The following is a 27377-nucleotide window of genomic DNA, read 5'->3' on the forward strand; positions in this document are numbered from 1 at the left end:
TGTTTAAATTTTCCTACATTTTATTCCAACAGTGTTTTTTTTACTTGCTTTTATTCTGTTTTTATTTTCAATATTTTAATAATGTAAAGCACTTTGCATTGTCCTTTTACTGAAATGTGCTATACAAATGAATTTGCCTTGCCTAGATGGCCACGTCCTGCAGAACCTAAACATTAACGTGTGCAATTCAGGTATTTTGATTGGACGATCCAAACTTGGGGCCATAGGATTTGTGCCCCACATCTACTGAGATGTTAGGCATGCGCACTGAAATTTCAGATGTTCATTATTTAACCAAATAACGCACATCTTATTTGGTTAAATAAGATGTTTAACCAAATAAACATCTTATTTAAGATATTTATTGGGTTAAAATATGGTTAAAATTGGAGGGGGGGGGGGGGCAATATCAAGGCGCCTCAAGAGGATTTAGTCTACTGAGCTTGTCAGTATTCTGCTAGACTTAGATATATAAACACAAATGTTTCTAACATTTTATTGGTAAGGGAATCTCTCTCTCACTCACGTTGTAAAGAAATATCATGTCCCACGGATTATTGAGTGTGGAGCTCATAGAGCTCCACAGTGACATCTAGTGGGACCAGGCCCCAATGGCCCCAAATCCAGAGACGCCACAGATCCACAGAACTTGCTGAAAAGCTAAAAGTGTGCAAATAGTCCGTAGCATTTGATAAGATTTAAATCTATGAGTCAAAGAAGACAGATAGGAGTCACTTTACCGTGTGCAAAGGGAAATCAGCATCTGAGAGACAGTGTAAACGATTTATGATCAGAACAGAAGCCGTGCAACCAGTAGTATGCTGTAAAAAACTTGTTGAGTTTATGGTGAGCAGCAGAGATAAACAGCAGCTGGGAGGAAAGACCTGACGAAAAGATAATGCTCTTTCGAACAACTTGGGTGCAGCATGTCACTGAAAGAGCTCCCTAGCTCTGCAACAGCTCCATGCATGGGATGGGACACATTGTCCATCAATAATGTTATTTTTCTTTCAGTCCTTTTGTCTACCACCAACTGCACTGTGCCCAGGGAGCATCTCAGGACAGAACTGGCCCTCCTAATGAGTTTATCCAGCCGCTTCCTCTGAGCTACTGATCAGCTGCTGATCTGAGTTGTCCTCATCTGTAATGAGACCAGCTATGGCAGAGTCCTCAGAGAAATTATGAAGGTGAAAACCTGGTGAGCTGATGGAGAAGTCTGCTGTGTAGAGCAGTGGTTCCCAATCCTGGTCCTGTAGCACCCCAGCCCTGCTTGTTTTAGGTGTCTCCTTACTGCCACACAGCTGATTTAAATGAATGGATGATTAAGAGGCTTTTGCAGCAACTGATGGCTGCAGAGGAGGTCATGCAATGGTTTGAATCACGTGAGCTGGAACAGACCCACATCTAAACCATGCAGAACAGGTGTATTTGAGAACCACGGTTGGGAACCACTGGTGTAGAGGGTGAACAGAAACGGTGCCAGCACAGTTCCCTGTGGTGCTCCCGTACTCACAGACCAGCCCGTCAGAGGTGGATCCTCTTGACCTCACTTACTGTCGTCCACCAGTGAGGTAATCCACTGTCCACGGGGACAGGTGGTGGTCCTCTCCTGACCACTCTAGTTTGTCCTTCAGGAGCCGTGAATGAATGGTGTTGAAAGCGCTGGAGAAATCAAAGATCATGAAAGAACATTCCCAGAGTCGTTAAAGGTGTGCAAATAGTCATTAGCAAAGACTTGAATTTTCAAGTTAAAGAACTTTGCAATGTGCATGGATGTCCAAACAAACCCCCCCTGAAAAGTTAATGTGTGCAAATAGACATTAGCATGTGAGAGTCAGTGTAAATAGTTCTCCCTCGAATCAAGAACCTGTGGAAAAGCAGGTTTGTAAACATGCAACAGATTATAAACTAGGCTGGTGGTTTATTGATTCTCAGCAGCAGGCAATAGCCCTCATAGTTTTGGGAAAGAAGCTGTTTTTGAGTCTATTAGTGTTTGATTTAATTTTTCTGAATCGTTTATCTGATGGAAGTGGGACAAACAGTGCATTGCCCTGATATTTTAAATCTAGCACAAAATGTGCCAAAGACCTTGGACGGATCAATCAATGCATGTGATTTATGTGGTTTGAATACTCAAAAAAAAGTCTGGTGAAAAGGCGACGAAGGCCCAATAATCATTCTTTTTTCTCAGGAAACTGACACGGACTGGACTTTCTACTCACCTGCTAATAAACTTTTATAGGGCCCCATTAAAAGTATCTTGTGTCTCAGCGTGACAGTGTGGTACGGGGGCTGCACAGCACAGGAGAGGAAGGACTTAGCATGGGTGGCGAGGTGAGCACAGGGGATTGTGGGATGCTGTCTAAAAGATCTAGACACGGTTTATGATACAGGATTAAAGGACTAATGTCTCAGCAGGATCTGGAAAAACTAATCCATGTGTTTATTTTTAGTAGAATTGATTACTGCAAATGGTGTTTTCACAGACCTGCCTAAAAAGTGGATCAGACAGCTGCAGCTGATCCAGAACGCTGCTGCCCGCGTCCTCACTAAGACTAAGAAAGTACAGCACATAACCCCAGTTCTAAAGTCCTTAACTGGCTCCCTGTGTCTCAGAGAATAGACTTTAAAATACTTCTGTTAGTCTATAAATCCCTGGATAGCTTAGCACCTAAATACATCACAGACTTGTTATCAGCGTATAAACCCTCCAGACCACTAAGGTCTTCTGGCTCCAGCCTGCTCTGCATACCTAGAACCAGAACTAAACATGGAGAAGCAGCATTTAGTTCCTATGCTCCGCTTATCTGGAACAAACTTCCAGAAAACTGTAAAAGTGCTGAAAGCCTGAGTTCCTTTAAACAGAGATTAAAAACACATTTGTTTAAAATTGCCTTTGAATGTTCAAGTTAAAATGTTTTACTGTTTTCAAATGTTCTTTTTTGTTTCTACACTATCCCTACTTGCTTTGATTCTGTTTTATTTTCCTATATTTTAATCATGTAAAGCACTTTGCATTGTCTCTGTACTGAATTGTGCTATATAAATAAATTTGCCTTGCCTTGCCTACACAAGTCAAGAAAAAGGCCCAGATGTATTGCCACAGATCCCACCTACAAGTGTCCCACTTCCCTCGGTTAAACAATTCAGAAATATTCTGTCAAAAACTTACAGAGCTAAAAACAATTTTTTCCCAAAGTTGTGCGGGCTATCGCCCCCTGCTGAGAATTATTTAAACCACCAGCCCAGTTCATAGTCTGTTACATGTTTACAAACAAACTACTGGTTCCACAGGTTCTAGATCCAATCATTATTTACATTGTCTCTTACATGTTAATGTAACTGGAACGTTTACATTTCTGCTCTCGACTATTTGCACATAACCCGGCCAGCCAGATTGATAATGTGTAGCACTCTACATTCTGCACATTACCAATCTGGGACTGCTCCCATTGAATCCATTTGGAGAAAGAAGGGGCATTCAGCAGAACCCTCCAAGCTGATTGGGCGAAGTGACACCTAATGCCCGCCTACCGAAGGTTAGTTTTAGCCAATCATGGTATCAAGTTAGAATGGAAGCAGCAGACGCTATGAGAAATCACAACATGGTAAGCTTGTCAAGGCACTTCTTGTTCTTCTATCAAAGAAGAAAACAGATGAAGACTTACAAAACAGACGCGATAGCAGCAGCTAGGCATGTGTCTTCCTGCGCTGCCATGTTCATGTGGGTTTGGACACTATTGCATTTGTTGCAGCGGCATGTCCCGCCTTCAACCACAATACTGCAACATGATTGGCCTGAACTGTTTTTATTTTCGGTCAAAAATGATTGAAGCCAGAGACGGACGGAAGGAGACATTGATGGATTCTTGTGTGTTTGTGAACAGACAAAATACTGCGAGAATTCAGCTTGCCGGCAAGATTAATTTGCACACTCTTTAGCTTCTCAGGGAGTGTTTGTTTGGGCATCCAAGCAAATGGCACATTTTGTCTTTTAACTTGAACATTTTATCTTTCGATAATGAAGATTTGCACACCTTTTTAACTTCTTTGGGAGTGTTTGTCTGGTACATTCACGCAACTGCGCAGTATTTTACATTGTTCTGTAAAATGACTATCTTTTTTTACTTGAATATTTAAATTTCCTCAGTTGCTAAGGAATATTTGCCCACCATTTAGCTTCTCAGGAAGAATTGTTGGGTATATTCAACATAAACATTTTATTTTTATCTGACTTATCTTTTTTATGATCATCTAGTATTATTATTATTATTATTATTATTATTATTATTATTATTATTATTATTATTATTATTATTATTATTATTATTATTATTATTATTATTATTATTATTATTATTATTATTATCTATTAACAATTGCACTGTATTTTCTCCTTCCTGATAAGTATTTATCTTCTGCTGTACAGGTTGACTGTAAATTTAGCCTTTAGCTACATTTTATATATATTTTTTTTATTTAGTTCTTCTTTTACTGTGTTTTTGTATTTTCTGGGTCTTCCCTAAAAATACCCATTCTTTGTTTTTCCATGGATGTCTTTATTTGTGTCTTTGTGTTACTCTAACCAAAAAATAATAAAAACAGACAAACAGAAGAACCACATGACCTTTTATTTGTAATAAATAAATAAATAAATAAATAAAGAAAACGATATAAAAGAAAACAACCAATTATTACTTTTAAATTATTTAGACCTGGGCAAATGGCTGAACAACGAAACTGCGATTGTATCTTCTTTAACAAGCCACAAACATGTTTTATTTGTACTAGGAAGTTCGATTTTACAGATTCCACTTTCTAAAACATAGGCTGTAAAAAGCCTCCTTTTACAAGGGTGAAAGTCAGAGGTCCCAGTGAAATTTCCGAGCTCAAAATCTAACATGGTTCCTCTGTGAATGGAACATAACAGAACATAGACGTGCAGATATACACTTCTTTTCCCTCATTTGTTGTTTTTATTTCAGTAAACTTGTCATATGCAGAGTAATGTACACCATCTACTGGTGGTCAAGTTTTTCTGCAGTTTAATTTTAATCAACTAAACATTATTCAAACTCTAATAGAATCCAGAAAAATACCGATCTAGTTTTAGATCCAGTCACAGTACAGAAACTGCACTGACCTCAGGTATACGGATCAGAATGAACATCCAATACTGGTATTGGTGGACCTATTGACAACACCTTCTACTTCCCTCCCAGTCCAATGAAGAGACTTTAGTTCATGCTTTTATAACTAGTAGAATAGATGATTGAAATGCTCTGCCTTCTGGTGTGTTGGTGTTCCTATTACAACTATAGCTCCATCACCTGAAAGAGCAAAAAGAACTTGCACCACACCAATTTTGGCCCTTTCTGGAGATGTGAGGACAAACTATTCAGTCTGGCTTTTTACATCTATTCAGTCTGGCTTTTACTTATTTTTTATTTTTTACATACATTTATTATAGTATGTTTAACATATTTATTTAAATGTATTATTTTTACTGCTTTTTAAGTTGTCAACAACCATGGTAATACTGAAACTGTCATATGTTTAAAGAACTTTGTTCTTTACCATTCAAGATTTTGTTATTTACTATTTCTGTTTTTGTATGTTGTCTATAAATAGTCTTAGCTTTATTGTTCTTCCCTAGAAAAATTTACATATATCTCCTCTGTTTCCTTGATTATTTCCTTGTGTTTCCTGCGTTGATCTACTGCATTTTTGTACTTCCTCAACCTGTAATTGGCTGATTTGGTTCTACTTTTATTTCTTCATTGTCTTACACTCAATATAATTGTTAGGTTTTTTTTGTCTCTACTTGATTTGATCACTTTAATCGTTTTATTGTGAGTGTGTCACTTGTGGTTCAATATCTGTTCATCTGTTATAATCTCTACAAAGTGCCTTAGTGTTATACCTGACTGCATGAAAAGTGATTTATAAATAAAGTTTGACTGATTGGTTTCATTCATTAATTCACTAAACTCTTGAAGCGCCATAAAGTAGCACCAGATTGGACAAAGGAAGTAAATCATGATAGGAAGGTAATGTTTTCTCCTGACACCTAGATTCAGACTTTCCCCCTGTGGTCAACTACAGCTAAGCTGGCAGCTGTTGGAGATAGTAGCTCCAATTATAAGATGATGCTGAAGAAGCAAATTCAAGAAAAAACGACAGATACTCCAAACTGAACATGCAGGATTGTCCTGTAGAAGTGGGATGCAGAGGATTTGAGGAAACGTCTGTGAACTACAGTACCTCCTGAAGGAAACGGCAGTGAGAGGCTGCTTTCTCCATCAAGTCTTTAATTGAGGATTTAATTACAGAAAAGGCACATCCCCACAGCTGACACCCTGTGACGTATAGGAGTAGCAGCTCTATCCAGAGTCCCCGGATGATGGAGACCCTCATCCCGTCTCTAAAACTTAGCCCATGGACCTTAGAGAAGATGCTCCTTTCAGCTACTTGTGTCTAGGATCTTATTCTTTCGATCACGATACTTGTTTCATCAACACAGGGGAGGGCTGGAATGTAGTCAGACCTGAAAAGGAGATTTTCTTTCTTAATCATGATGGACCCAAGCAGCGCCTTTGTTACTGCTATTACAATCCCAGACAGTTTATCCTTCCTCATCCTGCATTCTATAATCATGCGTGAACAAAACTTCAGGATACATGAACATCCCCGCTCCAGGCAGAGAGCGACTCCCAACCTGGAGTCGGTTCTGAGCCCATGGTTCTCCTGTCCAGAACCCTGAAGTAATGGTTCCCCAGGAGCCTAATAAGTGTGTTTCCTGGATAACTGGAATATGCTCACTGGTTGCTTTTCTTAACTCATGGGACCATTCCCTCAGTCTGCCACCATAACGGTCTGTAGTCCCTCAGATCCACTCCAGGTTGCCTGTCACCATGGAGCCTTTTAGCTACTTCAGCAACCTCTACCTGTGTTTAAAAATAACACGCGTTGTTCTCCTCTCATACTTCCTCTTGCAGTGTGTAAACAAGCAGATGCTTCGCATTCCCAAGGCCTTCTACTTCCACGTCTTCTGCCAGAAGAACATCACTGTTCTTTTTCTGTGAATTAAAAGTGAAAGGGGTGAAGGTCAGACTGAAACTCGTTAGACGTCCTCTGTGTTGATTTTGCACTGTTTCCAATCTCGGACAAACTTCCTTCAAAATCTTTGTTTATTTTGAAATTACAAAGTGCAAGAAAAGACGATTGGAAATCAGGCCATTAATTAAGTCCAGATCGCATTTTATTCTGTGATTTCTGTCTAGAAGATTGACCAACCATGCAGCCGGTAAGCAGAGCAAAGCCTGTTATGTAGACCCAGTGACCAGTGGGTGTCACTACTCACTTACATAAAAGAAAGCGGTTCACCTCCATGTCCCACAAAGTCTGCTGTTCTGTAAAAGACATGAGGTCTGCACTGTTTGGACTGTATTGATTATGTCTCTGTAATCTTATCAGAAACCTTCAGCCTTATCCTGAAACTGTGTAAAATAGCTTCCAATTTAGTTGGAGATATCGCAGATTTCATTCTAAGGGAAAATACATCCCATACAGTGTCTAAGTGATACCTACTACTGATGATTAAATTATTTCCTGCAAATTAAGGTTTTCATAATTAAAATATTTGGGTTGATAGCTGGATCAAATGAATGTGTTCTTTTTACACCACATAGCAAAAAACAATCCCTCCAGAATCAAGAACATTTTGGTCTTTAATTCTCAATCTTCTCCTTTCTACGAATGACTGTTTTACTCTGGAGTTTGCTGTAACAGTTTCGAATGAAACTGCTCGTTGGCAGGGCTTTAAGCCAGCCACAAGCATTCTTGGAATAACATTTGGCTGACCTTATGGCACAAGCAGGAAGAAGCTGACAATTACACAGAGTAAGACAGGGAGGGACGACGAATGCCATGTACGTGTGTGGATGGGAGAATCAGAGAGGAAAAACAATGCTGAGAGACAGCAGAAGGAAAGACAGACTTGTTTTTCCTGTTCTGGCACATCTCAAGAAGGTAGGACGTCCTTTTTGTAAACACCCAAAACTCGGTGCACAGACAGTTAAGCCGGAGGATTGGTGACTGTGGCTTGGACCTCACCGCTCTCATCTCAGCAAAAGGTACAGTGATGAATCTTGATTTTGTCTGTGTGTTGTTGTCTTTTTGTTTTGACGAGGAGAGACAAAGATGAAGCAAATGTGAAATGAAGACGAAGATGCACCTGTCAGATGACCAGGAGCTATTTTTGTGCTAGTAACAAGTAACTATTATCTTTGGAAATCTGACATCCATCTTTTGATATTTGGATAATTGGCTCATTTCTGCTGTATACAAGGTGTTTTTGTCAGCATTTCATTAATTAACTGCTTAAAACAGTTTGTTATGAGGAGAGAGTAGCCTAAAACCGCCCATCCTTTCATTCAACGTGGGAAGTTTCTCCCTGAAATCTGATGGTTGTGTCACCCGCATGCCTCCTGGTCATGGTTGCTTTTCCTGAATTGACTTATCTGTTATTTGTTTTCAAATGTAACTCAGCATTTTACCAGAAGAAAGCCTTCAAAACAGAACTTCTTTGTTAGCAATAACACAAGATAAGGAGGCAGATAATCCTTCAGCTTTTTAATGCAATCATTTTCTAGTGTAACATTTCAGACAAAAATCAGCAATACATGTGTCAAAAATCACACCGAAATCTAAATAAATGGTTAAATTCTGCCTTCTGTAGGAATTAAACAGGCAAATTGTGCAAAACCTGATTTAAGGCTACACATTTTCTAAGATAAAATTCCTTTTAATGCAACCAAATATAACTTTTTCTTATACATGCTTGTTAAATTTAAGGACCAATTACTACTCTAAGATATAGTGTTGACACGTGGAGGGCTTATTTAATATCTTACAGAGAATGCCCACTTCTTTATTAAACCCCCTTTTATATATTACCACCTGATGGTTTTGACTTTTTACAGGCCTCTCTTTAGCAAGACTCAACTCATCCAATCTCAAACACAAGCAGAGAAAAAAAGTCTCGAACAACAACGACTTTTGAGGAAACTGATTGGACTGAAAGGCCTTTTACTAAAGCTGCTGGTGGGACAGGCCGACACACAGGTTCCCAATGTTGCACACTGCTGAACTAGTTTTACAACTATTTTACACATAACAGGTGTTGAAACACTGTTAAAAAAAAACCCAGCCTATTCTCTGAGTGCAGGCGAGCACAATCATTACTACCCCTGTCTTTCATACCTTATTTAACCATGTTTTGCCCAAAAGACAGTAGTCTTTTCAGACTACTGTCTCCCAAAACATTTGACAAGGTTGGAGCATACAGAGAGAAAGGCTCTTTGACCAATTCTCTTTGCCCTATCTCTGCAGACGATCCAGAGTCCTGGATCCTTCATAGCCCTGTATGTTTCTGTCAGAAAGAGGATAGAGTCCCAGGGAAGAGAGTTGATTTTATGTCAAGGAAGCTATTTCTCTGTTGACTTTGGCACTGCCTTTTGGATTATATACCTCGACAGTCGACAACCTATTTTCGGTTTTACAAAAGGAACTTCCTGAAGTGTCTAATGTGTCCCAAAGGGTCTAAAGGGGGAAAAATGAAGCCCACATCATGAGTGATCCTCCATTATACTTAGCATATTAAGGTACTTTACCAGTCATTCGTTATTTGTTTCACACCTGACCAAACTGGTCGTTTGTTGCACAATACCCTAATCCTTGTCACACGTGACTAAAGGGCATGAATCAGGTTAAAATCTCAATGAAGTGCAGAATACTTCACACTTTTATACTTGTGATGGTTGGACAGAAAATTGTTTGGCACGTAGAATGCATCAGATAATATACTCTACATTTTCAGGGTGTTATTGTGCTTAAAACACGGCTTCGCCAGAGTAGCCAACTAATGTTGCCAGTCAATCCTCCTAATTTGTATCGGAAGATGACTTTTATTCTGCTTGCATCCCCGTCAAAGAAATGTCGAAAACACCTCCCAAAGTGATTCCGAGAAAGCCTTCGTCTGTCAAACCGCTGTCCCCGATCCGAGAGCATCCTTCTCCGGTTGGGCTGCCCACCATCACAGACGCTGGAAAAGGTATTCAAATTTTCAAATTTGCTGCATGTGATATGCCTGACACATGGGGCAGAGTACGTCTCCAAAGTGGATCGGGTCTTGCATGAACACGGCTGTTTTCTGTTGTCTCAGAGAACGGCGCCGGCGGGAAGTCAAGCCACACGATGCTGGAGACAGCCGACAGAGAAGTTGTAAGTCCTGCTGAATGTTTGGGTGCTTGTTTCCCGTTACGTAGCGACCACGTCTTTATCTGCAGATGAAATCAAATCTGATGAATCATCAATAAGCATGAAATTACAAATATATCGTTAATATTGACCAAAATGAAGCCCCACAATATACAGAAACAGATACATAGCTCACCTAGAATATACTAAAACGTTTGTGCTCTTGAAATAGGACTTTGGTTAACGTGCCATTGTATTCTCAAGACAAACTATATGCCCAACCTAATAACCTATTTTTAATATTTAAAAGCTATTGTTTGACATATCACGGGTAACAATTGTTTATTTTCATGGCTGCAAAATCGGTTACGTGTCTAATATTCCGCAGGAAATCTTGAATCACTGCTTTGACGAAATAGAGGGATTCATGACTCGCTTGCAACAGACGGCAGAAGCCCAGGGCATCCTTGACCAAAGGAGCAAAAGGAAGAGCAAGAGAAGCATAAAAAACGACAAGAAAATAGGTGAGTTGTGCATGTAAATCAAACTCTGAGGGTTACAAAGCTGGAAAAACTCATCTGAAGCTTAGCTTTTGTGAAATATACTGCTGCGCTGACTTTTGCAGACATTTAGTTTTACACACTAAAAGCAAGCCAGCCAGGCAGAAAAACGTGATTCAGAGAATTCTTGCATTTGTTGTGACGTCCCCACCTTTTGTCTTGAAGGCAGGCCTTACCAACCTTAGAGAGCAGCCTAATGACTAGGGATGGTCAACCTGGAATTCTGCTCACCTAGCCCTATTAATCACTCACCTGATGCTGCTTTGTTTTGGTTCACACCCACAACACACCTACATTCACTCCTTAAATCATTATCAATTGTTGCCAGTTCAATAAAGCTGACTTCACTACATAGCTTCCGTAGGTGGCTTCATGTCACAGCCTGTAATTCAATTTGTGAGGCTGAGAAATAAAACAAAGACGTCATCTAGTCAGCGCAGGAAGATGACTAACTTCATTCCTTGGTGACGACCGAGCAGCCATTATTAAATAAAAGTATTGACACAGTACCCACAGCAATATTAAAATATTATTCACACCCCTGGTAAAAATGTGCACAAAACCATTAAAATGAATGTTGTCATGGAGGCGTGGTGTCACCTAGAGGCCGCTTTTTGGTGTGGTTCTCTAGCAGCGAGCCTGGGAAACTTCTTTACCTCCAATTAATGATTATTGGTTAAATAATGAGTTTGTTCATTGTTTAATGTGCTGTTTTAACCATCAACATATTGACAGTGATATCATTCCTAATCAATTACACTGTAATTTAGTTTTTTTTTTTTTTTTTACTATGCAGAAGGTCATTGAAAACTATAAAAGTGTTTAATTCGTTGCCTTTATTTAATTCTTGTTTTAAATCATGCTTTTCCCCCGCTCCGCCTTTCTTCGCTGGACAGAAGTGTACGTTAATATTAAAACAGGTTTTTGGTTGTTTTTTTTTTTCTGCACACTTGCAATCATGCTTACACCAGATAATAAACAACATTTAACCATCTACCCATCTTTACAAATGTAACAACCTGGAACTACTCTGCGTCTGTTTTTCGGCGAACGCTTCATTAGTTGCACGCTGCTGTCCTGTTTGTAATTATGTTTGCACAAATTTTTTTTTTACAGACGACTTGTTGAACAAAAAAGCCATCCCTCCATCCGAGCAGGAATTTCTGAACATCTTTCAGAAGATGAAGTATTCCTTCTGTTTACTGGTAATACACATTTATCCACAGAGTAGTTTTGGGAGGTTAAATAAAATAGCTGTGAAGTGTCCGCATATAAAGTTATTTCCTGTCTGATTCAGGGTCGTCTGAAGTCCCACATCTCACAGCCGGACGCACCAGATCTAGTTCACCACATCTTTTTGCCTCTCAGATTGGTAGGACCTGCTGTGTGTGAGTGTTTGCTTTATTGTTTCCCCTCTTGCTTCGGTCTCCTGTAACTGGGACGGTATTTATCGTCTGTTTTACAGATGGTGAAGACCACTGGAGGGCCATCATTAGCTGCGTCTGTGGTGAGTCCAGCTCTGACCAGAGGCGCTGTTTCTCTGCTCCAAGAGAACCTGACTGAAGAGGAAAAGGAGCTGTGGACATCTCTGGGACCCAACTGGACCTCCTACGGGTCTGTGTATTTCTCTGTCTACCAATCTCGGCTTCAATTTAAAGCGTCGCTGTTTTAACGAGACCCTTCTCTGAACCTCAGTTCCCAGCTGAACGTCAGCGTTCCTCCATATGCCCCTGTCTTCCTGGACGGGTGGAAACCTCTTGACAACGTCACGGACGATCCCATCCAGTTACAGCACAAGGAGGACGCTTTAAACGAAAGCAGGCAGAAGCAAAGAGAACGGGAACAGACCCAACCTGAAGCCAAGAACCACGGAGAAGGGAGAAATAAACTGTAAGGCTTCTGTCTCTGGAAAACCATGTTCGATAGGATATGTGAGATGATGACAATTATGTCAAGTGATTCTATAGATATATTCAGTAAAGAAGAATTTTATTGAAAAGTTCCTCTATGGATTAATTACACAGAGAGTGATGTTTGAAAGTCTTCATTTCTTTTAATTATGATGATTTTTCCACGCCCAGCTAACGAAAATACAGGATTTAAGAATATAACATCAGACCAGTAAAAGCAATGTTTTAATACAAAAAGGTGGACTTCATAAAAAGTTTGTCTAATACTTGCCTAAAGATTACTTTTAAAAGGTATTTTTGATATGTCAAACAAGTCTAATCAGAAAGCATGTAATTTTTTTTTAACGTGACTGGATGTAGTTGTAATGTAAATTAAGTGAGACTGGATGAAAGTCCTCTTCACATTGGACTGAAATCTCCCCCTGATCCTTTTAATGTCACTGGAACAAATGTGGAAACATTAGGATTATGTGCACTCTTTTTACTTGCAAATAGGTTTTTACCTGCAGCTTTTCCAGCCACCTTACACAATGTTACTGCCTCAGGTACCTCAATTACAGTTGAATGTATCCTCACAATCTATGTTATTTACCTTGAGACGGACAGGAGGTTTCTGTGCCATCACCATCAGTTTTACTTGAGTTTTTAATGGAGGAGGAAAAATCATTAGGGCTATCATCAGATTTTTAGCAGAACAGGGAGAATGCATGCGTGAGCTCTTCATTTACACAGAATGGCCTCCATAGTTGAGTCATCCCAAAAGTAATTTTGACCTGAAGTTTACTTTTTTTAACTCATAAATGAGTCTATTCTTGCTTTTTTTTGTTTGATTTTTGTCTACCCCTATATTTTACTCAATCCCCTCTGTGTGGCTGAATTTGTTGCAAAGGCTTTTTCTGTAACAGTAAAAGAAATATATAGTACTTTTAAACTAAAGCCTAAGGAATACCTAATTTTCTTAGGCCTCCATTAACCAGTCTGTGCGCAATTTGGAGGTGTGTGCGTGCTACTCTCAAGCAGGAGCTTTGTTGCACAGGTAGCCCAACAATATCTGATGGATGTCTGGCAGGAGCCTGACCATGCCGATGTTTTTATTGATGCCGAAAACATTTTGTTGCAGCCAGATTAGTGGCTGAAGGAGACGTGCATGTCAGCAGCATGGTTAAGGCGGTAAAAGTGAATTACCTGGAGCCCTGCTAGCCAGGTGAAGCTGTGGTTAGGTTGGCATGTGGCCATCTTGGCTAATCCCTCAGATTCTCTGATGACCAAGCCATGCAGTGCTGAATGGGTCACACTGCACTGCTAGAACTGCATTCTTTGTGGACCCCAGAAGAGCTCTCAAATAGCCAGCACAGAGAGCAAAGAAGGATGTTGTGGTTCAGACTCAGCTTGGTGACGATACTTTGTCATTTTTTGTTGTTTTACGCAATTTCTGCATGTCATTTCAGAAATGAAAATAGTCTTCCTCCGAACGACGAGAGACTGTATTACTGCAGTTATGACTTTGTGGCCAGAAACAGCAATGAACTCTCCGTGCTACGTGGAGAAACACTAGAGGTATTGTGCGCACCTTCAAAGGGGTCTCAAAGTTGATGGGCCGACATGTATGAGCAGAACCAGACAGATTCAACTTAACTTTCCTCAGGTCCTTGATTCGTCAAAGAACTGGTGGAAGTGTCGGAATACATACAGCGAGATAGGATTTGTTCCCTCTAATATTCTGGAGCCTCTGTCTGCTGTGAGGAACACAGAGAGAGACCGCACATTGCTTCGAACAGAGTCAAAGGTACGGACACTGCCTCGTCTGTTTAAGAAAACACTCTCCGACCTCAATTTTGACTAACTCCAGCTTTGTTCTCAACAGGCAGCAGCTCCCATCCCTCGGTCAATGTCTTTCCAATATGCTCCATCGAGCACAGACGGGACCAGTCCAGCAGGGCGACATCAGAGCATGATCCCGGCACCTAAAATGATGTTGAGAGAAGATGACGAGCGAGGTAAAACACCGGTCCATGAAATGCAGTAAAGTTAAAGTACTGCAAAGCTGACAAAATAAATATCAAAGCCCTTGTACTTCTTCTCTGTTCCCTGATGTTCAACATCCAGAAAGGCCCCAAAATAATTTGATATTTACACATCAATTGCAAAGGTTTCATATTTACACTAATTCCCAAATTTAGGATTTAGGAACGCTATTACAACTGAAAGCTGTGTAAAAAACTAAACAAAACGTACAGGGCATATCTATTTTTGGAAATGTGACTCTGAAACTTGGAAAGAGCAAGTTACAACAACTTAATTTCCTTTTGGGATTGATGGAGGATTTTTGAATCGAATTAATTTGAATTGGATTTTTCTGATCTATAGCACCTCATGAAAATTGCATGAAGGCCCCATAAACTTTTCCACGTCTTGTAACCTTACAACCAAGAACTGCAGTATTTTGGGGATTTTGTGTGAAACAAGTAGAGAATAACTGGGAAGGGGAAGGAAAATAACAGGATTTTTTTTCTTACTTTTACAAATAAAAATCTGGAACTTTTACCCATCCTCCAAAAAGCTCTAGCACAGTCAGATCGACTGGACTTCAAATGTAATGCTAGATGTATGTCTAGGGTTTCTGTCTGGCTAGAAGGTGAACCTCTGCTCCTGTCAAGTCTTTTGCAGCCTCTAATGGGTTCTCCTCTGATTTTGACCACTATTTATTCATCTCAACCATTTTCTCATCAACTCTGACTTCTTTGCCTAACCCTGCTGAGAAACAACATCTCCACAACAGGATGCGGCCACCAACATGTTTCATAGCAGGGGTGTTCAAGGCGTTGTGCAGCGGTACTTTTTAAACAAATACCATGTTTTCCATGTTGGCAAGAGGGCTTAATTTTAGCACACAATGTTTTGAAGGCAAGGCAGGCAAAAAAAAAAAAGGTCTCATCCAAGAAAAGCACTTTTAAGAAAAGCATTTACTGGGCCTCCTAGCTTGTGGAAAACTGTGAACTGGAGCTATATTAATTCTTTATTTTTTGCTTTCTAGCAGAAACATTATCTGGTTGTCATTTAAAGCAGTCTTGATGATCAGCTCTCCAGGTTTTTGAAGGTTTTTCAAAGTCTTTCTTTGGACATTGCCTACTTTTTCACTTACGGTCCTGTACTTGTATCTAAAATTAGAAAATATTTCTGAGGGAAGTGTCAGGCCTATGAGGTGTCCACAATGGATGATAGTATCTAAAAAGTACTACAAATAAATAAATAAAACAATCCAATAAAGATCTAAGCGAACCTGAGAACTTCAGTTCCTCGGTTTTCAGTCAATAGCTCTTGAGGAATGGATCTGTTGCAAAATCCTTATTCAATCTGTCAAATTGTGCTAGATATGCTACGTTTTGCTAACGAAAAAGCACTTAAGGTCCATTCTTATCAGGCAACACATTTTATTAACATTTACCTTCGGTTCAGGGGTTTTTAAGGCCTAAATTATATCTGAAAAAAAATGAGTCAGTGCATTGTACTCCATGAAATCTAATTCCTTTCCATGTCTGTTTCACATGTTTTTTTTGGGGGGGTTTTTGGCTCTTTTAACAGTCATGGTAATGAACGATGAGCTTCTGCAGCGGCTGGCCAAAAAAAGAAACTCGCTTGATCGGATGGAGGTTCCCTCCACAGACAGCGTCCCGGTCCCCCTGAACTACCACTCCCCAAGCGCCGAGGTGAAGGCCTGGCTCTCTGCGAAGGGCTTCAGTGAGAAGTGAGTGTTGGTTAAAACTTCAGAGAGATTATGCCGACTGTCGCTCTGCGTACACGTAACAACATCAAAAGCAGAAGGTCAGCTGGTGTGAAGTAATTTAATGTTCAACAGGGGGTTGTTTCGTAAGAAATGATTTGGGAAAATTATGTAAAACCGTGTTATTCACTGTATATTTCAACTGAAATCAGCACAAAACGTAATGGAGTTTGTGTTTGGTCGATTTCTTTTTTTAATTTAGTCTTGAGTTGGCCAGAGAAGATTTGGGGAGTTTTCATACAGCCAACATGCCCACTTTTACAGCTGAATCCACACAATGTCCTTACAAGTGTGCCGCCATTTGAAGAGAAATAAACAGGTTTTCCAATGGTTTAAAACTAAGTTTATACCGGTTTCTCTGAGGTGAACTTGAGAGGGGGGGGGGGTCATGTTAGGTTTTGGGTCAGCTTTAGATCCATCCAGTTTAAACCACCGATTGCTCTCCAATGAGCTGTCAGTCTCAAATCTCTGTCTTTAATTTCCATTTTTGAAGCCAAGTCGGCAACAAGCTAAACTTTGTTTTTGCAACTCCTCCGTTAGCACAGTCCATAGTCTGGGAGTGTTGAACGGAGCCCAGCTGTTCTCCCTGAAAAACGAGGAGCTCCGCCACGTGTGCCCCTTAGAAGGAGAGAGCGTTTACCTGCAGATCCTGGGACAGAAGGCTCTTCTCGAGGTTTGTACGGTTCTTGTTCTGGATGATCCCGCGTGTTTGCTTGTCTCTGTGTTCGTACGGTTATGCTCAGGTTAAGGTGGCCACTGCCGTCTGTTTGCTCGGCCTTGACTGATGGACACACTTGCATCACTTACTTGCATCACTTACTTACTAAACTAACCTACATTCAGCGCGAGCAAGAACAAGAATGTACTCAATTCCTATTCTTTTAGATTTCTCATTAACTAATAACTCACATATAATTTCATTTGCATTGAAGACATCATTAAAACCTTTTCAATTTATAATTCATTAATAAGACATGACTGATAGCGATAAAGTTAGAGCCCTTTTTGACCCATAAACAGTGACTTTCGCCTGAATCTGGTTAAGTGAAAATTGGTTCAAGGCACAACATATGACTTCATATCCATATTTCTTTTTAATAAACTCTTTGTCTGTGTTTTTAATGACAATAGTGGCTTGTTTTTTACATAGTAGGCTGACAGGAAAGGGGGTTTTAGAGAGGGGGGAGGACATGCAGCAAAGGACCTGAGGCCAGAATCGAACCCGGGTCATTCGTGTCGAGGACTAAGGCTTTCATACATGGGTCATACTCACCACCCCTGAACCATCTGAGGACGCCCCTTCATATCTGTAGCATTAAAGAACATGATCCACAGAGAGAATTATTAAATCCAGTGGTAAAGCCCAGATGTTTACTCTCCATAATTACACACTAAATAAAGTAAGAGAAAGGACAAATTTCCATTTTACGACAATTTAAAGGAGAATAAAGTAAGGGTGTCACATACAGTCATGGATAAAACTGTTGGCACCCCTCTGATAATCAAGGAAAATCTCACAATGGTCACTGAAATAACTTGAAAGTGACAAAAGTAATAATAAATAAAACTTTACTGAACATTAACCAATGAAAATCAGACATTACTTTTCAATTGTGGTTCAGAAGCATCATTGAAAAACTAGAATAATTAAACCGACATCCTCAAGCTTGTCAGTCAGTCAGTCTTTTTTAAAGGGTTACTGTGCAGTCACTGTGCTGTTTGGTCACATGGTGTGTACCACACTGAACACGGATCACAGGGAGCAAAGAGAGAGTTTCCTCAGGAGATTAGAAAGCAAATTATAGATTATAGACAAGCATGTTAAAGGTAAAGGCTATAAGACGATCTCCAAGCAGCGTCATGCTCCTGCAACTACAGTTGCACATATTATTCAGAGGTGTAAGGCCCACCTCCCTGGATGTAGCAGCAGGAGGAAAATATATGACAAATTGAAGAGAAAGATCATACGAATGGTAACCAATGGGCCCGGAACAAACTCCAAATAAAGGTGAACTCCAAGGTCGAAGTACATCAGTGTCAGATTGCACCATCTGTCACTCTTTGAGCCAAAGTGAACTTCATGAGATACACCACTGGCAAATCATAAAAATCAAGACTAGAATTTGTCACAATGCATATTTTAAAGCCACAAAGCTTCTGGCAAAACTTCCTTTGGAGAGATGAGACAAAACTGGAGCTTTTTGGCAAGGCACACCAGCTCCCTGTTCACAGACAAAAATAAAGCTCACCTAGAGAAGAACACTGTCCCTACTGTGAAACATGGAGGAGGCTCGGTTATGTTCTGGGACCGCTTTGCTGCCTCAGATCTGTGCAGAGTTCAATGAAATCACAAGACTATCAAGGCATTCTGCAGAGAAATGTGCTGCGTAGTGTCAGAACGCTTGGTCTCAGTTGCAGGTGACGGGTCTTCCAACAGCATAATGACCCAAAACACACAGCTAGAACCACCCAGAACGGCTATGTGGCTACTCTGAAGTGGCCTCCTATGAGCCCCGATCTAAATCCTACTCAACATCTATAGAAGGAGGTGAAACACGCCGTCTGAAGAAAGCACCCTTCAAACCCTGAGACAACTGTTGCAGTCTGCTCGTGAGGAGTGGGCCAAAATACCTCAAAAACTTGCACAACTAAATATTATGTTACAGATTCAGTCAGCTCTGTCCATGCCTGTTTCATTTTTTTTTTTTTAATGATTCCACAATTCAAAAGCAATGTCTGGTCACATCGGGTTCGGGTCTAATGGGTGGCCGACCTGTTGTTGGACTAATGTTGGCAGCCACTCCTTCATCACTGGTCTATGATTTCCTCATGTGTGGATGATGACTCTCACTGTGGTTTGCACAAAGTCTTAGAAATAGCCTGATAACTATTTCCAGATGGATCGATGTCAATTATTCTTTTTTAACTTGAACATCTTTTATAGTTTTCAGCTGTTCTTACGTTTTTTTTAGATCAAGTCAGGATATGTTGCTTTCCGACTTCATGTCATTAGGCAGTTGCTGTTGAAGCAATTTCTTGTTTCAACAGCTCAGGGATTAATTTATTTGACCTAGGCAAAAACTGTGGCTAATCACAGTTAACTCATTTAACAAGGAGGGTAATCTTGTTTCTAACATAGGGTCAGGTTGGTTTGGATACTTAATAAATGACCTCATAAAATAAAAAACATTTACATCTACTCAGGTTATCATTCTGTGATGTTAAAACGAGACAATCGGATTTATTGGACATGGAAGCAAAACCTGATAAAATCTGCAATGGGGGCAAACTGTTTGCTTGTGTTTATAATTGTTTTATTCAATCAACATACTCTTTCCTTCTTACCAGAACGTGCGCCAAGTGTCTGGACTGGAGACGGTGGTGGAGAAGTGAAATCTGACGACTGACCTGAGTTAGACCATGATAGATGGTGAAGAAACCAATGATGATTTTAAGGCATACGAAACCGAATTACTGTATAATGACGGTTCCATAAATGAACAAGGTATTCAAGAACATGAAGGTTACATAAATGTATTAATTATGCAGTAATACCTGCACTGACACAAATGTTATTTAATGTTTTTAAATTAAGCTCAGCTAACTTTGTTCTTGCCGTTTTTATTTCCTTAGAGGTCTGCGTCTGTTTAAAAACACTAACCAATGGGTTCATTGTGCCTCCTGAAAACAGCATTACAAAGAAACGAAAGGCCGTCTCTCATTAAACATGAAGGTTACAGAATTGTATTAATGACACAAGGCAATATCCACATCTTTTTTTATTTTTTTAGACATTTTTAAAAGAAACTTGCTGCCACTGTTTTTATTTTTGTTACAGTTATATTTCATATTTGTTATCCTATTAACCAATATATGGACACCAACAATGTAAATTTATAAAACGAGACAAAATACAGGTAAAATTATTGAATTTTCCCATAGAACACACAGAACGTGTTGGTCATAGATTATCCGCTTTTGCTTTCATTTCACATTCATTTTTATTGTCACTTTGTACAGCCACATGTTGTTTCACTCTAAATGTACAAATATCTCATTAAAAAAAACATTAGTGTTGATTTTCTATTGTGTTCAAGGCAGTGAACTCTCTGTTCATTATAGTTTACAACACAGGCAAAGTACATAATCAGAATGTTGTCATCGGCACTCCACAACACAGGGTCTATGCGTCTGTATCGTTTAGTTGAAGCATGGTAAACCCTCTGACCCATTACCCTCTCGATCCCCAGTTCAAGCAGAACTTCTAGGTCAGTGTTATCAGTCCTTCAAGAGGCCTAAAACATGTTTTGACCCTGCCGATGGCAACACATGCAAAAACACCCGTTCGGTTACAGCAGAAAAAAAAAAGGTAAACCAACATGATGTGAACCCAATGTTGCTTCACCAGAGTTTCACAAATAACCAGAGGTCAAACTTTTTTTTACTGCGTACACATCAGCTGAACTTTCAGATGACCCCTGTTCTGATTTTGCAAGCTTGCCCCGATTCTTCTTCATATCATCACAGGTAGAAAGGAGGTATCCGCTTCATGCGTTTATTACTCATTTATTTTTCAGATATTTTGATGCATAACGTTTACAAATGTGCCATCGCTGTGTGCTATTTCAGAGAGGTAGAACGACAAGTAAACACATGCATAAATTAAGATAAATTCCACAATTGCGGGGGAATATTTAAGCTAGCAGGTAACAGTGAACAATTAAAATATGTCCCGCCAAAGCTAGAATTATGGAAAAATGCTCAGGTAACAGCATGTAACGTTATATATGAGCAATTATTGTGCGTAAATGCAACTTTTCAAGCCCGTCTCCTCCAACACAGCAAAAGTCACTATGAAAAGATTGATGTTCTTAATTTTGTCCCCAGTGTTGAATGTCACTGTTTCTGCATGTCCTTTTTTGCAGTGATCAGCAAGTGGGAACATTTTCTTTTTTGAAAGCATTACAGGCAGGAATGATTAAATAAAAACAAGCCCTTGACCCACAGAAGCTTAATCATATTTTGTTATTCATGCTTTCCCCTCTAAAAGATATGTCATCATCTAGATGAGAAAACAGAAATGACAGCAAATAAAAAATAAAATAAAAAAATGCTCCATTGCTTTGGCCGTACCAGTAGGTTGCAGCAACTTGGACAGTCACTTTGCTCAAAAAAGAAGATTTTAATCATCGTTGGCGGCTACTTAGACACACTTCTGGCTTTATTTAATTTCTTTTGACATTGGTAACCACTCTTTCCTCTGTTGACAGTATTTCTAGTGCATAGCTTCCAAACAAACTTTGTGAGATGTAGAAAAATTGGTTAAAAAGGCGACGTTGTGGCGATGTTAGTCGCATGCTCAATACTGACTGCTTTTCATATGCCTTTGCCAGACAACTGATCAAATACACATTCACACACTACATGGGACAAAACTAAATGTTTTCCTTTAAACATAGAGAAATTGCATGTGGATGAGCAACTCAAACTTGAAAATAATGAAAAAAAAAAAATAATACACAGGATCTTTTATACTCTTAATTCAAAACTATGCATAGTAAACCTTTAAGTAACTTAACCATTAGTCAGAAACATGTTGATTAGAAGTCATTAAAAGGCGAGCTGTTCCAAGTGAAACTTGAAAACTAAAATCTTACACAACGTAGACGCTTTTTATGTTTGAGTGCACTTCTGAGGTAAAATCACTGAGATAGATCACTGAATATGGCTCATGTTTCTTCAATCGCCTTCGGTCACACCGTGACGGACCACTGAGCAGCAGGAAAAGAGGCGGTAAATCCATCGCTCACTTCCTTCCATCGGCGCCATCTTCACACCTCGCTGGTGCTGGTCTGGACCCAGCAGTCCCAGTCCACAAGGTCTTTGGCTTGAAACCACAGCTGGATCTCCTTCTGAGCCCCCTCCACCGAATCGCTGGCATGGACCACGTTCCTGTAAACGAGCAACACTTTGGATTACTTGATCGCAAAGACACGAGTTATTGACTTACGGTTCGATCACAAAGGGTGTCTACACTAAACTGCAAACACATACAAACCCATTGAGCTTTCTTTTTTTCTTTTTTTTTTTACTATTTCTCATCATAATTGTTTTATTTGGGTTTTCTGTGACAGACTAACGTCGTGCACAATTGTTGTAGGAAAGGAAACTGAGACATGGCTTCCCAACATTTCACAACTTAAAAATCTAAAAAACGTGACATGCATTTGTCAATAATTTACAGAACCACTCTCAGCAGCAATTACAGCTTCAAGTACTTTGGAGGGTTCTTCAGAGAGCTTTTCACGTCAAGGGATGGAAACGTCTGGCTATCCTTCTTCTGAACAAAGCTGGAGTTTGATCAGATTGGGCGGAGAACATCTCTAAACATCAGGTTTCAGGCTCTGTCGAAGATCCTCAACTGTATTTAGGTATGAACTTTGATTGGCCCGTTATTGCACACGCTTTGCTCTTAACCACCCCATTGCGGGACCATACGTCGGATGTTTAGTATTGCTATTCCTTTGGAAGGTTGAACCTTTGACTCATTCTTACAGCTTTTGCTGTAAGAATGAGTCTTTCATCTTCCCACCAACTCCAACCAGCTTTCCTCCTGATTCCCTGTGCGTGCCGCAGTTAAACATCCACGCAGCCATCATTCTGCTGCCACCACCATGTTTCACCAAGAACACAGTGCATTCAGGGTTGTGCTCAGAGTTATTTACCGTAAAGGTTTTTTTTTTTTTTTTTTTTTTAAACATGTAGACCAAATATTTCAGCTTTGGGTACATCTGATCAGAGCCGCTTCTTGAATATGTTAGCTGTGTGCCTGGCCAGTCAGTTTAGGTGATCACCCCTCGTCTTGGTAGCTTTGCGGTTGACCCAAACTCCTTTCATATTCGGATGATGGCTAGATTGCAAAGTGTTCTGTGAGGTTACCAGAGCTTGGGTTTTCCTGGGTTTCAAGGTGCTGCTTGATCAGTAATGGTGTAAAGCAAGCATCTAATGCCTTCACATGACAGGAGTGGTTATACTGACAGGACTGGGTCTAATTTAGGGGGAATCAGAGCAACAGGGGGCCGTCTATACACTGTACACTTTTATGATTCTTATTTGTTAAAATGTTGAAAACCAGTCATAATTATCCTTTCAGTTCCCAATTGTACACTGCTTAGTGTTGATCCCTCATATAAATAGACCAAAATCTTAGAAATGAAATAAATAAAATAAAAACAAGTGGCATTTATTATTGTGCAAGATGCAAACAAGATGACAGGGGGTTACCTGCTGACATGCATGCTGAAATCCCCTCTGACTGTTCCTGCCATCGCCTCGGCTGGATTAGTGTGTCCCACCATAGTCCGAGACGTCTGAACGACGTTGTGCCCTTCCCACACCTAAACGCAGATAAAGCGACACACATGCATTGCAGCGACCTGATAAGCAAGTACGAGATAAAAGCACCCACAATGTAAAGAGCTGAAAGTAGCCCAAAACCGTGCAGCCCAAAAAAAGGAAGTCCTCACCATCACAACCACGGGTCCGGAGGTCATGTAACGCAGCAGGCTGTTGTAGAAAGGCTTTGTCCTCAGGCCGCAGTAGTGCTCAGACAGGACATCCTGAGATGCCTTCACAGCAAACATAGCTAGTCAGGACTGAAAAAGAGGGTGCTCGCTTCACACGAAGCCAACGCACAGCAGAACGCATATGTACCTGCAGCATCTTCAGCCCGACCAGCTTGAAACCTCGCTGCTCGAACCGCTGGATTATCTGCCCAACAAGACGACGCTGAACTCCGTCCGGCTTTACGGCAATGAGAGTCCGCTCCCTCACATCCGGGAGTCCCGCTGTGACCAGAGGGAAGGCAGGAAGGTTAATCTACAGCTCGAATGTATCCATGTTGGTGGAAGTATTCGTTCTCCACAGGGAGGATGACTAATGATTATCCAAACTCAGCAACTCGGAGAAAGAAAACACATCTCCCAGAGCAATATTACAAGCAGACATGGTTGTTTTATCCCAGTGCGGCTAAAGTTCATTGCATGGCCTGGTCCTGTTCTATATTCTGATTCTATATTAAGTGATCAGTCTGAGGAGCACAAGGAACTTTAACCCCTTTGCCCCTTTACTGTGCATTCATGCATGTTTTCATGGTAACAGGAGGTGTTTTGATAATCTGGCTGAAATAACCAAAGCGCTCCTGCAAAACATCAACCATAGCAGCATGTGCTGCTGCGGGAGCTGCTTTTAACTTTTAAATTACACTGAGAACAAGTAGAATCAGAATCAGACATACTTTAATAATCCCAGAGGGAAATAGCTGTTTTTTTTTTTTTTTCAGAAAAAGAAGAAGTAGAATAGCCCTCCTTACATTCTATTGGAAATCTTTAAGATTTTTAATCATTTTATACTGCACTCCGACAAAGTATATGCCGTATTACCATCCGAATCAATGTATTGCTTAAACATAACCTGTCTGACATCATTAAGTAGGTTAAAATATGCCAAGAAGCAACAGGTGAGAAACAAAAGTCACATACATCGCCACTGCAATGGTTACAAACGCCGTTTCTAAGGCATTATGGTTCCTGCAGACTCCAGTGAGACCCATCATCCACAAATGGAGAAAGAATCAGACTTCAATGAACCCTCCCAGGAATCGCAGGCCAACTAAAAATTTTTTTTTCACTGATGACTCATCTAGATCACAAAAAACGCACAACAGGCCTCACTCGTCTCATTGCGGTCCCTCTTCAAAGTGGCATCCTTGGAGAGTTCCCAGGCAAGAACTAACATTGATGAAAAAGCAAACAAAGACCCGTCTCGCATTTGCCAAACACCATCTTGATGATCTCCACACCTTTTGAATAAAAAATAACTAACTAATAACCTGTGGACTCTAGCGAATAAAGTTGTCCTGTTTTATCTGGTGTAAAACCACCATGATGCTCTGTAGCAAAATGTAAAATAAAAAGACAATAGCCTGTTACACAAATGCTTGAGAGCAGTTGTTGTCAAAGGCAGGGAATTGGGCTCAGGAAGTAATTACTTATCCAAATAGGGCCGGGCGGATAACATTTCAGACACATCTGTGTCCAGTTTTAGAATGTGTTTCGTGGTCTGAAACATCTAAGTGTGGCAAAGAAAATAGCAAAAACAGATGAGCTCTGCAGGGGGTGCGAATACTATTCTACAGCCCGGTATGCTGCACATGTAGTCAACAGTTTCTTCTCTATTGTCAGATGAAGAAAGCACACAACGCGTCTCGTTTCCTGTGAATGTTTAGCCATGTCAGAACATGATTCAAAGCAGCTTAGTTGCAGCTACTCCACAGCCACTGATAGGGGCCGCACAGCACCGGGAGCGCATGAATGACAGCATGCGATCCATTAAGTTCACACGAGACCCGCCACGAGAGCAGCTGAGAGGCCGGACCAGCCGGCCGGCGTAACGCGCAGGACTCCGACAGCGACGTGTTAGCCGACTGGTTGCAAGTCCGAATCCAGAAAAGTTCGGATCTACGCGGCGGTGCTCGAAATTCACCAAAAAAAAGAAAAGGAAAAAAAAAAAGAAAGAAAAGGAAAACGCGCAGAGGACGCGCAGATTGGGACGGAAACGGCGCGCGTCTGGGCACCTTTTTGTTGTTGTTGCCACACGTCAGAGCCGCGGATCTTTGCAACGCTAAACCCAACTGTGGTTCACGACCCCGGTGCGCCTGGCGAGCGAGTCTGTTGTCAAATACCGTCGTTGCGTTTCGGGGTTGAAGTCTCCGACTCGCGTGAACTCTGCCCAGACACGGTTCACGTTTAGAAAGAGCTTTTTCACGGCTGTTCGGGTCGGCAGCGAAAGAAAGAGCAAATCCAAGATGTGGAACCACCATTTATGCGGAAAAACGCGCAGAACGGCAAACGGAAACGTACGACCAACCAGCTTGTCACCTCCCTGTCTTCAACTTGGTTAAAAACAACAACAAAAAAAGATGAACATGAAACAAAACGGTCCTCTTCACTTACTGGATTTGCTCCGGTGCCAGACGAACCCGTGTCCCGGCCGAAGCGCGCAGGGCAGCCCGCATGGCAGACTTTGGTGGGTCTGCTGAGTCCCGGAGAAAAAGTGTCTGAGAGCTGCGTGGAAAAGCCTGCGCTGCAACATGACGGTGCGCTCCACGCGTGTTTTCTCAGCCCCTCGGCTGAAGTCGATCCTCCCCAATAAAAACTCACGAGTCCCCCCACCCCCCCGCGCGCTCTGGCTCCACTCATTGACACTCACTCCTGAATATTTAACTCCACTCGTGCCAGATTTCCCCTCCTTCCTTATTTCCACAGAATCTGCAGAACACGCGGAACCGCTTTATGCCTTCAAGCGACGCTCGGAAGCATCTCTGGGTTTTTAAGCCAATCCTGTCTTTCCTCCAAAAAAAAAACAAAAAAAAAAAAAAAACTGCCTCTTTTGCAGCCACTATCTGAAAGTGCGGCGATAACTTTGAATGAATCATTGATGTTAGGCTGCAGGAGTCTCCGCGGTAAGGAGTAGAGATCTCATGCAAACAGCAGCTAATCTGAAAGGGAACATTTAAAGCAGAATAACCGGTCAAGTCACGCCTGGATTGAGCCCAACCTGTTCGGCCCTGCAGTGCTGCTCAGCTTTAATAAACCCCTGGCCCTGCTGGGTCTGTCAGAGCCACAGAGAGGCCTCAAATAATCTGAAATGCCTCGCAGGATGGTCCAGATAAGAGCGGCGGTTCTCTAAATTGGGAGAGTTCAATTATCCAATTTAACTAAAAACTGACATTTGTATAAGAGCTGAAGAGGAAACGTGTGTTAAGCCTTTATTTCTTGTAAAATCGAGGATTAAATATTTCAAAAT

General features: G+C 40.8%; 2 protein-coding genes across 2 annotated transcripts; one reads left to right on the top strand and one right to left on the bottom strand.

Moving 5' to 3' along the window:
- Positions 1 to 7939: 7939 nt before the first annotated feature.
- Positions 7940 to 20868, top strand: eps8l1a (eps8 like 1a). The gene is made up of 14 exons (XM_036132169.1): positions 7940 to 8135; positions 9995 to 10114; positions 10226 to 10284; positions 10649 to 10784; positions 11937 to 12025; positions 12118 to 12192; positions 12286 to 12434; positions 12516 to 12710; positions 14179 to 14287; positions 14376 to 14516; positions 14595 to 14727; positions 16313 to 16475; positions 17052 to 17184; positions 19860 to 20868. Exons 2-14 carry the CDS (start codon positions 9997 to 9999, stop codon positions 19902 to 19904), a joined length of 1545 nt encoding a protein of 514 aa, XP_035988062.1. The 5' UTR covers positions 7940 to 8135; positions 9995 to 9996; the 3' UTR covers positions 19905 to 20868.
- On the bottom strand, positions 20494 to 26861 carry nme4 (NME/NM23 nucleoside diphosphate kinase 4; the record flags this gene model as incomplete). The annotated part of the gene is made up of 5 exons (XM_012882280.3): positions 20494 to 22463; positions 23796 to 23908; positions 24038 to 24139; positions 24225 to 24358; positions 26525 to 26861. Coding segments are annotated over 5 exons (807 nt in total), but the record flags the coding sequence as incomplete, so codon positions are not given.
- Between the last annotated feature and the right edge of the window lie 516 nt (positions 26862 to 27377).

Source organism: Fundulus heteroclitus, unplaced genomic scaffold (genome assembly GCF_011125445.2).
Source record: "Fundulus heteroclitus isolate FHET01 unplaced genomic scaffold, MU-UCD_Fhet_4.1 scaffold_48, whole genome shotgun sequence".
In the NCBI taxonomy this organism is placed as follows: domain Eukaryota; kingdom Metazoa; phylum Chordata; class Actinopteri; order Cyprinodontiformes; family Fundulidae; genus Fundulus; species Fundulus heteroclitus.